The 16,890-nt window shown below is 44.7% G+C and overlaps 1 protein-coding gene across 2 annotated transcripts in view; it reads right to left on the minus strand.

Moving 5' to 3' along the window:
- The window catches only part of HEATR4 (HEAT repeat containing 4), a 48,556-nt gene that overhangs the window by 18,131 nt on the left and 13,535 nt on the right, over window positions 1–16,890 (minus strand). For both annotated transcript variants that reach the window (XM_082733393.1, XM_082733392.1), the window contains exons 3-12: window positions 16,167–16,357; window positions 14,838–14,978; window positions 10,314–10,517; window positions 8,914–9,057; window positions 5,670–5,849; window positions 4,996–5,156; window positions 4,241–4,345; window positions 2,091–2,209; window positions 1,221–1,401; window positions 589–658 (exon numbers count right to left, since the gene is read on the minus strand). In XM_082733393.1, coding sequence (XP_082589519.1) covers window positions 589–658; window positions 1,221–1,401; window positions 2,091–2,209; window positions 4,241–4,345; window positions 4,996–5,156; window positions 5,670–5,849; window positions 8,914–9,057; window positions 10,314–10,517; window positions 14,838–14,978; window positions 16,167–16,357 — 1,496 coding nt within the window. The remainder of the gene's footprint in view (window positions 1–588; window positions 659–1,220; window positions 1,402–2,090; window positions 2,210–4,240; window positions 4,346–4,995; window positions 5,157–5,669; window positions 5,850–8,913; window positions 9,058–10,313; window positions 10,518–14,837; window positions 14,979–16,166; window positions 16,358–16,890) is intronic.

Here is a 16,890-nt window from a genome sequence, read left to right on the forward strand (position 1 = left end):
GGGGATGAGGAGGGAGGTCCTATCCCATCCTTGCCCATTAGGATGTGAGACTATACTAATTATTTATGTAGGGATGAGATATGGGGCAGATAACTCCGAAGACTAACCTAGTCCAGGCAATACAATGGGGAAAGGAGACACAATTATTTAACAGGTTTACCTAAAGCAAAGATAGTCAACAAGAGAAGGAATGCCAAAAATCCTTAAAAAGAAACTCTAGGAAAGTTTGACGGCATGGTTTTAAGTTGCCAGCAGTCTTTTGAATCTGGTCTTTTACAGAGTCCTGTAGTTGAAAACTCCAGAGCAAGTGTATCCAATTGTGGATACCTACTTAGAACTTATTACTAATTCTGTTGGTGGGGACTGCCTTGTTAGCCCTTCTTAACAGGTTTGACATAAACCTAGACACAGGATCCTTAGTGAGAATTAAAAAGAAAATAATCTTCAATTTCTTAGGCAAGAACTTCTGAGAAGGTGTATCCATCTCTACCCCTATAGTCTACTCCCTTCCTAGAAAGAGTCTGGGAATTTATACCAGCACCTGGGAAGGTGTTTGAGGTTGAGAAGCTGGGGCTACTCCCATACTACCTTGAATGGCAAATGCCTTGATTTTCCAGTAAGGATCCCTCTGTACCAGATTCAAAAGGCAGTCGAGGACCTGGGATGAATAAAAGAGCAATGTTGAGTGGAGAGGATCAGAACAAGAATGAACCAGAGACAGGGACCCGTCTTACCTCTGAAATGTGCTATCACTGAAAAATGGGCTTCTATCACTTCTAGTGACGAACGAGCCAGAAGCTGAAGTACTAGCCTGCACACATGGTGTATTAGCCGAATTATCTCCTGTCTAGATTGACTGTCCTCAGCCCACAGTTCTCTGGTTATACAGGCTTCTTTAGAACACCTGCAATCAGATTTTCCCCTAATAACTAGGGATTATAATTATAACTCCATTCACTGGAGTTGATCCTAAAGCCTGTAACTGAGGTGAGAACAGGATTCAAGGATGTGCTCTCGAGTTAAATCTGGGCTAGCTGGGAGTTGAAAAGGGTCCTAACTGACTCATCGATGTGGCCCGTCTACCCCCTCACCTTCCTGGTTCTGATCTTTCATGTGGGGTGTCCACAGAACGGTGCGTGCAGTATTCCCAACAAGGGAAGCTCAGGGTGATGCCCTCTTTAGGTTAATCAGGTGAATGGCGATGTATTTCTCTGACTCACCATCTTATCTCGGATCTGCAGGGCGCCTGCTGCCAAACAGGCTGCCCGCCGAACTGCCATGAAGTTGTCGGAGAAGCAGTTCAGGAAGCTTGGGAGAAGCCTGGCAGTCATGAGCTGGAGCCCACCAATCAGGGAGAGAGCTTCCACACGCTCCTGGAAATTTCCTTGACTCAGCTTGACTCTGGAAAGCACAAGTGCTTTTATTTTGCCTCCTTGAACTTTTGGCATTCCCACCACCACCACCACGAATGTCCTCAAGATAAAAACCCAACCTCTGTCAGCTCTCCATTATCCATTCCCACCTTTTCCTAGTCAGCCTTACGCCAGGAGGTTAAGTTTCACGGGGGAGAGATCTCAACTGTCTTAATTCAACCCCTATTAGTAGCATGTGCTGGGCACTAAACTATATTGAATGGCTCAGTGAAGGAAACTTCCACACGTGTCCCTATTGCTCAGTCAAGTTCTCTTCACTGTCCTCCCCTGTGCCACCTTCATTTTTATATTCGGATTTGGCTCCCAGCCTGGAATGTCTTTCCTTCTCTCTGCCTATGTAGTCTGATCCATCCTCCATGAAAGTTGACCTTACGAAGCATTTGTGTATTTTGCCTGTATAATCAGAATCATGTCATACCTTTGAACTCTCAAACACCCAAAACGGTGCTTAACACCTAATGGGCACTCTGATTCTTTCCTTAGCCACATTGTTAGTGTCTATAGGAACTGGTAACTTTTTATTTTTAAAACAATCCTGCAGTGGGACCCAGTACGATGCTGAACATACGAAGCAGCTCAACAGACGCCAGCTGGCCGGATCCTCGAACACTTACGAACAGAAAAGTTTCACTGAGTTCATGTTTAACTAGGTCTTACCTAATGGTGTTGTACACCTCTTTCCCAAATTTCATTCGCCCCACAGCTTGGGCTGCTGCATGTCTTACTTCCTTATTCCAGTCACTCAGCATCATCTGGATCAACTTATATTTCATATCCTGTAAATAGGAGTAATAATTAGCTACCATTTATTGAATGCCGGTTTTGGGCTTGGTACTGTGCCAGGTGTTTGCACCCATCACGTAATCCTCCCTGACAATCCAGTGAAGCTGATTACAATTTACAGGAGACAAAATGGAGGCTTAGGTTTACTTGCCCATGGTTAACCTGTTTCTGCTAGAGCTAGGTAGGATTCAAGGCCCAGTCTGTTTTCTAAGCTTATGCTTAACACTGCTATATTGTCAGAACCAACGTTTTCTGTCCTTGAGGGACTTAACATTTGATGGTTATGCACTAGTAGGGTGATAACTCCTCCCAGTTTGCCTGGGACTTTACTGGCCTATGTCCTGGACAAACCTGGACAGGGGGCCACCCTGTATATCAATACTTCATTCAGAAGGGATGAGACCGAGATTACTGCAGTTGTGGTTCATGATTGTGTCAACGTGCCCAAGCTATTCTCCCTGCCTGAAACATCTCTTCCACCCCGACGTGGTGGAACGTCTCCCTCCTGTTTGAGGATTTCTCTCAGACAATATGTTTGCATCCCCAGTGCTGGCCTAGTGCCAAGCGTGTAGGCTGTGGTCAGACCCTGCTTCCTGAATGAATGAAGGCCTGACGGACATAGTGCTTTTCTCTCATTCCAGCAACCTGACGTGAAGTTCTCACCTTTGCCACGTCAGTCCCCTGCCAGCTCTGCAGTTGGTAATCCTGAGTGACCGGTGCTAAGGAGGTGAGTGTGCAAACAAATTAGATGTTGTTAAAATGTAGATTCTGATTGAGTGAGCCTGAGGGGAGATCCTGCTCTTCTCACAACCTCCCAGGCATTGCCTGTGCTGCTGGTCAGGATTTCAGAGCAAGGGTTCATGGCAACTGGGGCAGAATTAACCCGGACTAAAACGTCTTCAGATGATAATACCAAATGACCAGATTTTGTGCTTTCCACTCAAAATGTGAGGGTCCAAGGGTGGAGGGTCTTAACTTCTCAGGGCAGTTAAGAAAACTTCTTAACTTTTCAATGGGACATTTTGGAGGTACTGAGTGTCATAAGGAAAAGATACAGTGGCACATAGGAAGAAGGGGAAACCCCCCATTTGGACAGCTGAAGATGATTAAAAAGTAATGGGAAGAAACAGGTCGGGTGAAAGCTCAAATGATGGTCAGGGTTTCTGCCCCCTGGAAGTCCCTCTTTAGTTCCGACTAAGTCTTGCGCAGCTGTTCCACACTCCTTCCCCCAGGTGATAGGTTCAGCCTACACTAATGTCTCTCTCTGAAAAATTATGAGTGTACTGTACATGTATCACTTGTTCTTGAATCATTTGTGTATGTTGTCATTCCAACTGTCAATCTTTTTAAAGTAGGGACTGTGTTTTATACCTTCTCTATGTGCTGAACACTCAGAGCCAACATAGACACTGGTATGATTGGGCTGTTGGGTAGTTTAAGTAAGTGCTTCTCAAACTCTCTGGTGAAGGACCAGTTTTGGCGGGGGCGGGAGGGTAAGGAACGTCACTTGCTGGTATTTATACAGTACATTCATGTTAAGGCAATGCCAAAGTACTATAAGAGTTTCTAAATTTTCCTAGGGTTTTTTGCTTATTTCATTGTGAGTGAGTTACAACTGTTGCTAAGAAGCAAGTGCCTTGAGTCTGAAAGACATGTTGGCATATAAAGATAATCCTGGGTTAGGACTAAGGTAGCAAGGTAGAGACAAAGATCTGCTCGGTAAGAATGGGATACTAGGGGCGCCTGGGTGGCTCAGTGGGTTAAAGCCTCTGCCTTCAGCTCAGGTCATGATCCCAGGGACCTGGGATCGAGCCCTGCATCAGGCTCTCTGCTCAGGAGGAAACCTGTTTCTTCCTCTCTCTCTGTCTGCCTCTCTGCCTACTTGTGATCTCTGTCTGTGAAATAAATAAATAAAATCTTTTTAAAAATATAAATAAATAAATAATAAATAGCAGCAAAAAGTGGAAGGGCTCCCCAGCCTCCTTTTGCTTCGACTCTCTGTCCTGAAAACACAGAAGGCTTACCAGACTGATGTTCCCACCGATCTGTGAGAGAACCCGGCAGGCTATGATCCGGTCCCTCCACTGGTAACTGTTCAGCTCCACAGCAAGCATGGTGTGTATCAGGGTCTGAGGAATGGAAGACTTAGGTGGATATTCCTGGTAACTTTTAGAGATGCTGGAGCCTGAAGAAGTGTTAGATCCTAATATGGCCTTCAGCCTAATTAATGTCACAAGTACATGAGGAGCCCATCCCTAGTGAAGGAAAGAGTAGGTTTACAAGACACGGGGCACTCTTCTATCTGAGCCAACTGACTTTGGATTCTTAAATCAAGGAACAATATACAGATTTAGCAACCTGAACAGAAAACTCCTGGGACCTTCTTTTTAACGATTTTTACTCCTGATACGATTTGTATATGCCTCAATGTCTGTGAGTTTCACATTTCTGTTGAAAGTAAACACACTTGTAGGTCAGTGCAGTTTTCAATGGTAAACTTATGGCAGAAGCAAATTCTACATATCACAACTCTTCTTGCACACAGAAACCACCTGTAGCCTACTTTTCTCACCTTTGTCTCAGGTGGCTGGTGTCCTTTTTTACCTGTAAATACAACTCTGTCCCCCAATCCACCCACACACGTAGTCCAGTCTTTTAACTACACTGACTGACTGACTTACTCAGCCACCTGCATTTCCAATTCCTTACTTGAACTGACCTCAGACTCGAGTGTTCCCCATAACTTGGTTTCTCCTCTGACCCTGTAATGAATACATACTGTCTTTTCAATGAGATGGCTCAGGAGCATACAACACTGGTGCTCTGTGTCATCATTCTTCTTAGTAAACAGCTGCTGGAAGATCCTCTTAATCACGGGGTATGTGACATCACCTTCCAGAGCCAAGCACTGAGCTGCAGCCCAGCTGTCCACACTGTTACCTGTTGGGTGGGGTGAGAAACAGCTGTCTGTTCTCCCTGCAGAGAGAACAGCCTCAGGGTTGGTACCCAAGGCTGTTACCTGCCTGGTATCTTACTCTCCTGTGCCCTGCTTAGTATAGAAGTCAATGCCTGTATTTCAATGGATCGTATCAAGGTTTTAGATATAGACTGAAAACCTTAACCTGAAAAGTTAAACCCTAAAAGGCTCTTGCTGGGTAACAGCAGTAGGCCATAAGGGCCAAATAAATTTGTGTGAACAGGGTCATGGTGTCCAGACAAATAGGTCTATGAAACACTTAGCCACCCAGGTACGACTAGGTGGCAGTGACCCTCTTTTGTAAAAGTATCTAGGAAGCACTATCTCTGAATGTTCATGGACAGAAACCCAAACCCCCAATACAGAAGACCTCACAGAGCATGACACTGGAGAAGAAAGGATTAGGAGAGGCTGATAGTGAGATGTCCTGTCTCTACCCCATAGTCGCAGGTCAGAAGCGGCAGGGAGTTACTCACCCTTCGACAGGACACTGTGCATGACGTCCCGGGCAAGGGGATTATGTGACTGTGTGGCATATTGGCATAGTGCCGCTGCCATCCGCACGTTGGCATTTTGGTCCCCAAGAGCAGCCTCCAGGGCGGGCTGTAGAACCTCTGGCAAGACCTGGACAGATGGGGCTTTCCCAGTCTCCTTGTCTGTGATCAAAAGAGAACCAGGTAAGAGGGTGCTAGCCTCTTTGATTTTCACCGAAACAGTTTCTTCCCCCTAGCTGCATAGTGGCCGTCCTCAACCTCAGTTCCTGGTGCTTCCTGCTGGTTAATAGAGTTTGGCTGAGCACCTGCAGTAAGTGGGCATTTCTGGCTCCCTTCTGTGCTGGGTATGCCTGCTCCTAGTCCTTGATCATGTGGCCCATGGAGAGCTGGATTCAGGCCACGGAAGGTTTCCGGCTAGACTCTGGTGACCTTCACCATTAGTTTCAATGATGAAAATCAACCTATTTACCATACATGTTTTTGTATTTTTACTTTGCCATTTATGGTGTTTTCATATTCATTATCTCATTCAGTCTGGCAGCAGCTCGTTGAAGTAGGCAAGGCAGGTATTAACTGCGGAGCTCATTTGAAATACGTCATTTCAGGAGTCTTTTTAGATCGAAAAATCAAGACTCACATGACTCACAGACCACACAAAGCACCAGTCTTCTGAAGGATCTTGGATGGGAGAGCAGTTGGCCAATAGGGCAGCCTCAGGCATTCCTTCTGGCCAGAGTTCTCAAGGCACTCTGGACAGCATTCCACAGAGCCTTCCGGGGACTTGTGCTGGGTTCGCAGGAGTGAGCCTATCTTACAACAAGGCTTGAGTTCTCATCCCAGGGCCCACAAAGGGCCTGCCTATTAGAAGCCACAGCATTCGTGGAAGCCCAAGTGATGGTGCCTCCTTAAGGCATTTGTTTCACTTACAATTTTCCCAGTCCAGATGTGATGTGTCAGAGTTCATGTTTACCGTAAGCAATGTGGCCTATAGAGATCAGGGCAACACGTAGACATTTAACTAAAGCTCAAATTCTCAGGTAGAAGGGGAAAGGGTCTGTTAACCTTTTGTCCACAATTATCCTCATTTTAGGGATAAGGAATTTGAAGCTCAAATAGGCTAACTGACTTCTCAAGAAGTGGCAGAGCTGGATCTGTGACTAAGATTTTAGGGTTTCTGATCTTATCATCATTGTGGGCGGCTATGCCATTTGTTAACAATAGGTTAAATGGGAATAGGTGTGTTTTAGGAGAATAAGTAGAAGTCAAATGAGTATTTCAAAAAGTAATAAGTAAGATAGTTTTCTTTGGGAAGGTATGGGGAAGAAAAAAGACAAAGGTTAAAATCTGGACACCTAGGACATCTGAAAAGGATCACATGAAGGCATAATTCTGGGAGCAGACAAAAGTGTTCTTTGTACGTATGTGAAAGATTGGGGATAAGAGTATAATATCTGGCTGCCTACTGGTTTTCTCTGTGCCAGGTACTGCAAACGTATCATTCATTGAATACCCAAGGAAATAAGCAGTTATAATAAAAAATGCATAGTGTGGGGGCCGCCTGGCTGGCTCAATTGAAAGAGACTGTAACTCTTGATTTTGGGCTCGTGAGTTCAAGCCCCATGTTCAGCCTAGAGCTTATGAAAAAAAGAAAAAAAATGCCTAAGTGTGGAAGCATATAGAGGGACAATGACCCAAGTTTGGGTGGTGGGGCAGGGCAAACTCAAAGGAAATGACAGCTGAAAATTAAAGGACAAGTATAGAAATTAATCAGGTTAAAAAAGAAATGAAGAGTTTTCTGGCAGATGGGGCAGCAAATTCAGAAACTTGTACCAAAAATGCCCATATCTGGAACTCAGTAGCTAGGAAATAAATGAAACTTTAAAAACATGACAATTTTGTAGAAGTAAAATTAGTCCCCGCCATTTAGGAGGGCTCCTTGTCTGGCAGGAATGGCAGAAAAGTAAACAGTTAAGATAGAATGATACATATTAGGACAGAATATTATTAGAATGCTACCAGCAACGGAGAGGAAAAAGCCCTAGCCCAGGTTTCCCATAAAAGGTATCTGAGGGCATCTGAGAAATAAGTAAGACAGTTGGTTTTATGTCCTCTCAATAGCACTTGATTGTTTCTAGCATTTGGGTCCTGGATCTTGTTAAACTGTCTTCTCAGATTACAGTTCTGGCTGTTCTAGATGGGAAATTTTCCTTTTTAACTACTTACTGCTAGTAAAGAAAAAAGCTATTGACTTTTCTTTTCCAAAAGATTAAAGACCATTGGAAAGAATGGCTAAGTCCTTAATTCATTTTCTAAAACTAGCAAAAACTGAAACTTAACAAACTACTCATTTTTGTAAATGTAGTAAAACATTCTAAAATATCAATAAATCAAACCCAGTGGAGTAACAAAAGAATAATTTACCATGATCTGTTAGAGTCTAAGAATTTAACAACAGAATTCACATCCACAAATTAAAGAGAGAAAATAGGAAATGGCTGGTAAAATTCAACACTCATTTTTATAATGAATAGAAAATCCTACATGTATGTTGACATATTATTTCCGAAAGCATCAAGAAAGATGTGAAATGCCAAACAACACTGGTGACCCTGGGGAGTAGCATGGGGTGAGACTGGGAATTTGGGGGGAAGGGAATTACCTCTTATATTCCTCTGTTGATTGATGAATACACAAAGAAGGAGGCAAAATCAGAATCTCATTTTGTTATGGGAGGAGGAAGGTTTTATCCAGGATGACTCCCAGGGCCCTGGCTCTGAAACTAGGTGGACTGTGGGGCTGCTGATTGAGGTTTGGAACTTGGGGAGGATGTCTACAGTGAGGGTATCTGTCTTGGGTTTCAGATGTGCTGTCAAAAGAAGGGCTAAAATAGAGTCAGGAGGGGAAAGTGTGTATGTATGTACACACACGAACTATGTATAATTTGGGTCTATTACAAACAGGATCCCTGAGTGGAACAGTGCAAGCTTCCTTGAAGCTGCTAGGCAAACAGAAGGTAATGAAATGTAGTGCCAAAGGCATTGAACCTGAAGTCAGGAATTTAAATTTCATCTCTTGCTGATAAGCTGTGTATATTCAGGCCAGTCTCTGGGCCTTGGTTTTGTTTATAAAATGATCTCAGATAAGCTCAAAGGTCCACACCAGTTCTCATTGTCTGTGGCTGTGTGAGTTGCCTATATTCTCAAGCAAGTTAAGTTCTGGCTCTCACTCGAGTCCCCCCGGCTGGTGGCAATCCGGGGCCGTTCTAAAGCAGCTGTGGCACATGTGATGATGGCTTGGATCCGAGTGTCGTCATGCACGTCCAGCAAGCCCCGCAGTAGGCCCTCTACTGTCGCATGGTGCCACTCGATGACTGTGCCACAAGGAGGGAAAGGAGAAGAAAACCATCTGATTAGGGTTAGATAGGCCCCTTCTTCCTAGCACAATTCAATCAAAACATTAGTTCAGAAGAATAAAGGGCCCCAGGGATATGGGGAAGATATTTCTCTGACAATCCACATACCCTGTTGGGCAGTTCGCAAAGGCTGCTACGCGCTCCCCTGCCCCATCCCATCTTATATTCTGTCTCTCTTTGCTTAAATAACTCTTCATTGTTACCATTTGGAAAATAAAAGGGTGATAACACAGTGATTAAGGGTACTTTGTTATCAAACCCACCTGGTTTGGAATCACAATTATTAGCTGTGTGACCTTGGATAAGTTACTTAACCTCTCTGAGGTTAATATTGCTCACTTATAAAATAGGAATGGTAGTAGAACCTACCACATTGAGTTACTCTGAGTAGTAAATGAGTTAACTGTACAAAATATTTAACAAAAGGCCAGGCAAGATACTAAGGACTCAATTGTTATGATTGTGGTTACCGTTAGATTGCCTCTGAGGTCTCTTCCATCTGGCTTTCAAGATCTTCCTTATTTTATTACTAACTTCTCTCTCTGTAGGTATAAGCTTTCATTTCAGAGTTCCTACTGGTAGTTTTACTCAGAAAATCTGTCAGCCCTTTTATGTTTGTATGATCGCCTCTCTCCTGCACTAATTAAATTAAACTAGTCTCGAGTTGCAAGCCAGCAGTCCTATGTCCTCACACCTTAGAGATTTAACCAGTCCTTGCCAGGCCCTTACTCTGCCCCAGGCATTCCACCTTCTACTCCCACATTGCCAAAGGCAGAGTGGATATCTGAGAATCCCAACTCTGCATGTGAATTTTCGAGAGGTGTTGTTTCTACCACAGCCCACTAGTTTCTCTGGATCACTACACTTCCATTGCTTGGGCAGCATATTTCATCCTTCCCTTCATGCGTCATTTACTGAGCATAAAGTTTCAGAGGCTGTAAGACGGAGTCCCTGTCTGAAGAGTCCTCAGGGTAGCAAATGTACTCAGATTACTGAGGTACAATCCGCTCATGCAGAAAGCCTCCAGAGATAGGTCAACTATCATTGTGTCAAAGGCTCTTCTCTAGTGACACCTTCATGAGTGAACTGGATTTGTATGTTTTCACAAGAGAGGGATGAATTTTCATAGACTGAAAAACATGAGGCCAAGGTGAGACCCTCCTCCCTCAAATGTTTACTGATATCTCCAGACCCACCACTGCCCCTTCACTTACTCAGAGCCCAGGCAGTCTTCCATTCCTGCAGCATCCTCCGCAGGACCGCCACTTCCCAAGTCACATCCTCCTTGAGTGATTCTTTCTGCTTCCTCAGTTTCCTGGTCATAATGGGAACGTCCTCCTCGCCCATCTGGAGCAGTGGATCTTTGACTGGAGTGGGCAAAGCTGTCCAGCGCAGGGCTCCTTTCACAGGCCTGCAGACTTTGCAGTATGGCAGTGTGAGGTCGTCTTGCCCCACTGCCCGAGGCCCTGTGTTCCAAGCTAGCATGACATCCTACTCCTGACCAACACCAAGGCCGAACAAACTCTTCAGAACAAACTTGCCCATGATTATGCTGGGAACTAATTACAAGTCCCATAGGGAGTTAGGAAAAGTCCTGATGACAGACGTGATAAAGGCATGCGGGGGGTGGATTTAGATATATATAAACCTTCTTATATACTGAATCTTTAAGAACAAAATTTGTTTATATATAATAAGGTTTTGCTTAAAATTCAGTTATCTTGCTATATTGCAATTTAGAATGTAATTGTCCATTCCTAGTTTATTAGCGTTTTGTCTTTTTTTTAAGTTTATGTATTTATTGTAATGCCTGGATGGCTCAGTTAAGCGGATGACTCTTGATTTGGGCTCAGGTCATGATCTCAGGGTCCTGGGGTCAAGCCCCATGCCAGGCACAAGCTCCGCAGGAAGTCCCTTGAGGATTCTCTCTCCCTCTGCCCCTCCCTCTGCTCGTGCACGCACGCTGTCTCTCTCAAATCTTTTTTTTTTTTTAAACTTTATTTATTTGTAAGTAATCTCTACAGGTAACACAGGGCTTGAACTCAGGACAGCAAGATCAAGAGTCCTGTGTTCTGACTGAGCCGGCCAGGTGCTGACTTTTTAATGTTTCTAATTTGGGAGGAGGAATGCTGCTACCAACTGCTAAGTTTGAGAGATTTTAGCGTCTCTTGAGTTTTTCCTCATTATGACAACAGCTGAAAATTTGAGGACAGAAGAATGTATTATAAAAAATATAGTTGTTATATAAAAACCAGTTACAGCTATGTTTTCTAGATTTTGTGATCTCCCTGGTGTCAGCTTCAGAAGGACTCTTCCTCAGAGCAGTTGTGTGGGGAAGGCAAAAAATATAAAAACATTTCCAGATTACCAAGTTCATGATCTGTGGCGTTGCTTATCTGTCTCATGCCCTGATCTGTCACTGCCTTGGTTTGTGTCCCTTCCACGATTTCATTCTAACATGTTTAGGTTTGTTCTAAATCCACTCTTTCCTTTGAGCAAGCAAGGCAAAACCATTTCTTTCTCCTAATGTAAAAAGAGTCTTGTGAGACTCCAGGGCAGTTTAGCTCAGATGGCGCACAGAGCATACCCTCCGAATGGTTCTCCCCCAGCTCAGTCATGCTGGGGGAGCCCCGTCAACCTGTTGAGGGCTGGCTTCCTTTGCAGTAGGAGGTATGAGTTGGGGAGGCAGAACCACCTCTGGACAGGTCAGCTCCCAGTGAGTCGATACTATGCTACTCCCCCATTTCTCTCCTCTCAGCCTGCTTGAAATCCCTCCCACAGAAGTGAGAAGTAGCTGAATTAGTCTAGTCCCTTTCCTCCTACATCCCCCTGCTTAGGGAGTTAAAAAGGGTGTGGTGAGAAAGCCTTGAATCTCCGGTATTTAACCTGTGTGGGAATAAACACGCACACCTGCCAACATTAATTTTACTTCTGGTCCTTTGAGTTGGAGACAAGTATAAACACATCCACTAACCACATTCCAAATAAAAAGTCCTCTGAAGGGGGCACACAGACAGCCCTTGGGCTTCCTATGCGATAAAAGGCACAGTATCCTTTGCTGGCAGAAACAAATGGTGCCTTTCACTTTGGACCATAAGACCTGTGTTCACTATAGAAGAACTAGAATGATCTGGGTATACTAGAGAGTTTTATATCACAATTTGGGGGAAATTAAGGTTATATAGCAAGAAGTACACTTTGTATCTTGAGAATTTTGATCATTTTAAAGAAATCATCATCTAAGTCTTCAATTCAATCAAAATAGAGAGTAAAAAAAACTACCCACATCTCCTAACTTCAAAATTTTTCCTTCTTTTTTTTTAAGATTTTATTTATTTATTTGACAGAGATCACAAGTAGGCAGACAGGCAGGCGGGGGCGGTGGGGAGCAGGCTCCCCACTGAGCAGAGAGCCCGATGCGGGGCTCCATCCCAGGACCCTGTGATCATGACCTGAGCTGAAGGCAGAGGCTTAACCCACTGAGTTACCCAGGTGCCCCCCAAATTTTTCCTTCTTTAGGTTCTTTCATACCTAGTATTTTCTAGATGAGAATTATAAGCAGGTGCATCTAGATTACTGTTCTGACTTTACTTCTCCCAGATCAACTTCAAATAGTTACTTTTTTAAAGAGTATTTGAGAGAGACAGAGAGCATGAGCAGGGGGGAGGAACAGAGAGAGGGGGAAGGGAGGGAGAAGCAGACTCCCCACTGAGCAGGGAGTCCGACAGGGGGCTCTATCCCAGAACCTGATAGAGCTGAAGTCAGACACTGAACTGACCGAGCCATCCAGATGCCCCTATTAATTATTTTTTTAAGTAGACTCCACATCCAATGTGGGGTGTGAACTCCCAACCCTGAGATTATGAGTTGCATACTCCCACCAACTGAGCCAGCCTGGGTCCCCAATTTCAAATACTATTTAAAAAAAGGAAGTTTGGGAAAGATTCTACAGCTTCTGCTCATCAAATGTTCTATGTTCTGGGGAATAGAGGGCAGACATCTAGCACAGTAGGGGAAAAGTGTGAAGCCAGTGAGACAGGTGGTGAGGCATCTGAATTCAGCAGGGCGATTTGTTTTTTATAACAGCTGTGAGGTAGAATTCACATACTATAAAATCCGTCCTTTTAAAATGATACAATTCAGTGGTTTTAGCATATTTACAGAGTTCTACCACTATCACAACATCTAATTTTAGGATTTTTTTAAAAAAGGTTTTATTTGTTTATTCAACAGAGAGATGGAGAGAGAGCAAGGATGACCAGGGTAGCAGCAGGCAGGGGGAGAAGCAGGCTCCCTGCTGAGCAGGAAGCCGGACTCGGACTCAGGGGCTCAATCCCAGAACCCTGAGATCATGACCGGAGGAGCCTAAGGCAGATGCTTAATGACTGAGCCACCCAGGCACCCCTAATTTTAGGATATTTTTTATCACCCCAAAAAGAAACCCTGTGCCGATTCCTCCCTTTCCCTAGCAACTGCTGGTCAACTTTCTGTCTTTGTGGATTTACTATCTCAGAGGAGAGAGCGTACACGATACAATTGCCATGGGGGAAACATGGTATGCTAGTAATAATTCCTTGAGTTTGAGCACTTAATGGTTTATAAAATTCATGCACAAAGTCACCTAAGTATCAATAAATATCACAGAATCAGTAGGTATTTCCAAAGTGCCTTACTGTAGGAATGATTAGCATCTCAGCTCTAATGAAGGGAAGCCCTAGAAGGTGAACTTGCTTAGGCTCAATCTAAGGCTTTCCCGGGGTGCTTTCTACTAGTACCATTAGTTTCTGTACACGAAGGGGCCCACCAGAGCAGTGACACTGCAAAGAAAAGTCATAGGACATGGAAGCATGATCTTTGGAGGACGGGCATTTTTTGTTTCATAAGCTCATTTCTTGGCCATCTGCCTTCCCTCCATCTCTCTCTCTTACGGAATTAAGAATGATATGCTTATGAAACAGAAATCTAGAACAGAGGCAGGTATGGGCCTGAGAAAGGAATGGGAAGGTAGAATGAGCCCAAAGGGACAAGGCAGGGTGCCGGATTGAAGGTCTGATGTACTTTCCCTGGAAGCATGGGAAGAAGATGGGACCTGCCTGGTTGGTAATTATCCGCCCTAAAGCTCTTGGTTACACCTAAGTTTTTTAAGTAGATATCAACTGAATGGATGTTCCACAAAGGCTCTTCCTAGTTGCAATTAGTGTTTTATAATTTGATGAGATGATTTTTAGTTAGTAGGAAGGGACTCCCCGACATACGGTGATACCCAGTCCATGAAACAGGGTCCTTAAAGAAACAGCCCTATTTTCAGGGCACCTGGGCAGCCCAGTCAGTCAGTGTGGGGACTGTTGATTTCCACTCAGGTCATGATCTTAGGGTCGTGAGACTAAGCCCCACTTGGGGCTCAGCACTCAGCAGGTAGTCTGCTTGAGATCCTCTCCCTCTGCCCCTTCCCCTGGTCTGTGCATATGCTCACACACACATGCGCTCTCTCTCTCTCAAATAAATATATTTTTTAAGCTTTTATTTATTTATTTGACAGAGAGATCACAAGTAGGCAGTGGGGGGGGGGGAGCAGGCTCCCCACTGAGCAGAGAGCCCAATGCAGGGCTCGATCCCAGGACCCTGAGCTGAAGGCAGAGGCTTAACCCACTGAGCCACCCAGGTGCCCCTCTAAAATAAATCTTAAATTTTAAAAAAAGTGCACTTTCATCATCACCCCATTACCACTTCCTGCTTACGTGGTTCAGGAACTGGCTGGGAAGTCCACCTTTCTGGGGTTTCAGGGAAGACTTTAGACAGCTGCTTCTTGTAGCAGTTGAGGTTTTCCAAGAAAATGTGGTCTCTCTTCCCACCAATCTGGTGGATGATCCGGACTTGATCTGTGATCAGATAAAGAAATAAGAAGTTCCTTGCTGGGTTTTCAGTCACCAGGATCACACCCAATTTCCTTCTGCCTTACTCTTCAGCCCCAAAGACTCATGATTCCCATGATGTGGGGGCATCCTTTGAAGGTGACTGTTGCTTGGAAATAGGAGCTGGTGGCCTCACAGAGGCTTGGAGGGCCAAGGCAGAACCTATCTTAACTTACAGGCATTGTCCCCCATGAAAAGCTAAGTCCCAATTAAGGAGTATCTTAATTCATTTCTTATCAGTCATAAATAACTTCATCTGAATAATTCTGTTAAATACTTAAAGACGACTTTCAGTTGACAGTTGAACAAGATGGGGGCAAGGAAGAATAAACAGCTTGGAACGTGCAAACCTAGATCACATGTCTTGGAAGCCAGGCACTGAAAAGATAACAAGATGGAGGGGGAAGGTAGTGGACATTTATTGAGCACTGAGCAAGAAGCATTATAGATGCGTTCCTTTCTATTCTTTACTTGAAGTGGCTTTTTTTTGTTTTGAAGATTTTATTTGAGAGAGGGAGAGAGAGAGAGAGCATGAGAAAGAAGGAGGGAGGCAGGGAGAAGAAGGGTTCCTGCGAGCAGGGAGCCTGATGTGGGGCTCGATCCCAGGACCCTGAGATCATGACCTGAGCTGAAGGCAAATGCTTAATTGACTGAGCCACCCAGGCTTTAAGAGCATTTTTATTAGTATCGTTTTACAAAGGAGGCTCGGAGCGATTATATAATTTGCTTAAGTTAGTAGGAAGGAGCTAAGCCAGGATCCTCTGGACTCCAAAGCCCGTGATTTTCTTCTAACAAAGTACCTCAATGGATTATCTCAAAGGGAGAGAGGGAGAAGAGCAGAGAAGTAGTAGCTGTTCTCCAAGCCAAATCTTGTTTGCTTTACAACCCCATGTTCCACATGGTTGTGGAATAACCTCCTTAGTAAGATAAAGGGATAGAGAAAGGTGTGGTGGTGGGAGTGGGGCAAACAGATTCCCCCACCAGATACTGCCTATCCCCTGCCAAGACAACCGTCCTGTGCTAGTCACGAGGGGATGTTGGTCTTCTAGGGCCTCTTATCCACACCCGAGACTCTTTCATTCCACCCCGCCAAGCCTTCCACCTCCCTGTGCCATGTCCACCTCAGCCCCCAGCACCGAACCCCAGCTCTGTTACCAAAGTAGATCTCCTGTTCGAAGGTGTTGTCTGTGGAGTAAGCAAACTTCCCAGCTCGAGGATTCACCTGCCGGAAGCGGCTCTCCTTTGGGGGCTGAGAGATGTTCTTCTTCCTTTTGATATCCTCAACAGTCTCATTGATGCCAGGGACAGTTCCAGCTGTCTGCACTTGTGGCAAGTAATTGGGCAATCTTAGCAGGAGGGACAGGGAGAAAAGGGAAAGACAGGAGATGGACCTGCTGCCTTCCAACAGACCCATAGCTCACTCCTCTTTAAGCTCACCTCATGTACACATGAGCATCTGGAAACTTCTACATTTAACTAGTAGCCTTGCTCCCAAAGTGCCAAATGAATATTCAAGCCCGCCAGAAGGGCCTGTCTGCAGCCTCCTTCCTCCTCCTCTAGTGGAGCCACTCCTGCAGCCAGTGAGCAGCACGGTAGAGGGGTCAGGGTTCCAACAGTCCCTTTTTTAACATGGTGCCCTCAGAGGTTGCACAGACATGGGGAAGGGAACAAGTTCCTACATTACTTCACCTCATGGTGTGTGTGGTTAATGTCTGTCCACCCCAGTGAACAGATTGTTAAGTTCCTTAAAGGGTCGATGTCTCTCATTTACATTGTATTCCCAGCACTTTGCAGAGCACCTGGCAAGGAGTAGGAAGGCAGTTTATGTTTGTCCAATAAATGAACAAATAAATGGATTCCCACTTAACTTTTAGTTCAC

The sequence above is a fragment of the Mustela nivalis genome (assembly GCF_964662115.1).
Source record: "Mustela nivalis genome assembly, chromosome: 6".
Taxonomy (NCBI): domain Eukaryota; kingdom Metazoa; phylum Chordata; class Mammalia; order Carnivora; family Mustelidae; genus Mustela; species Mustela nivalis.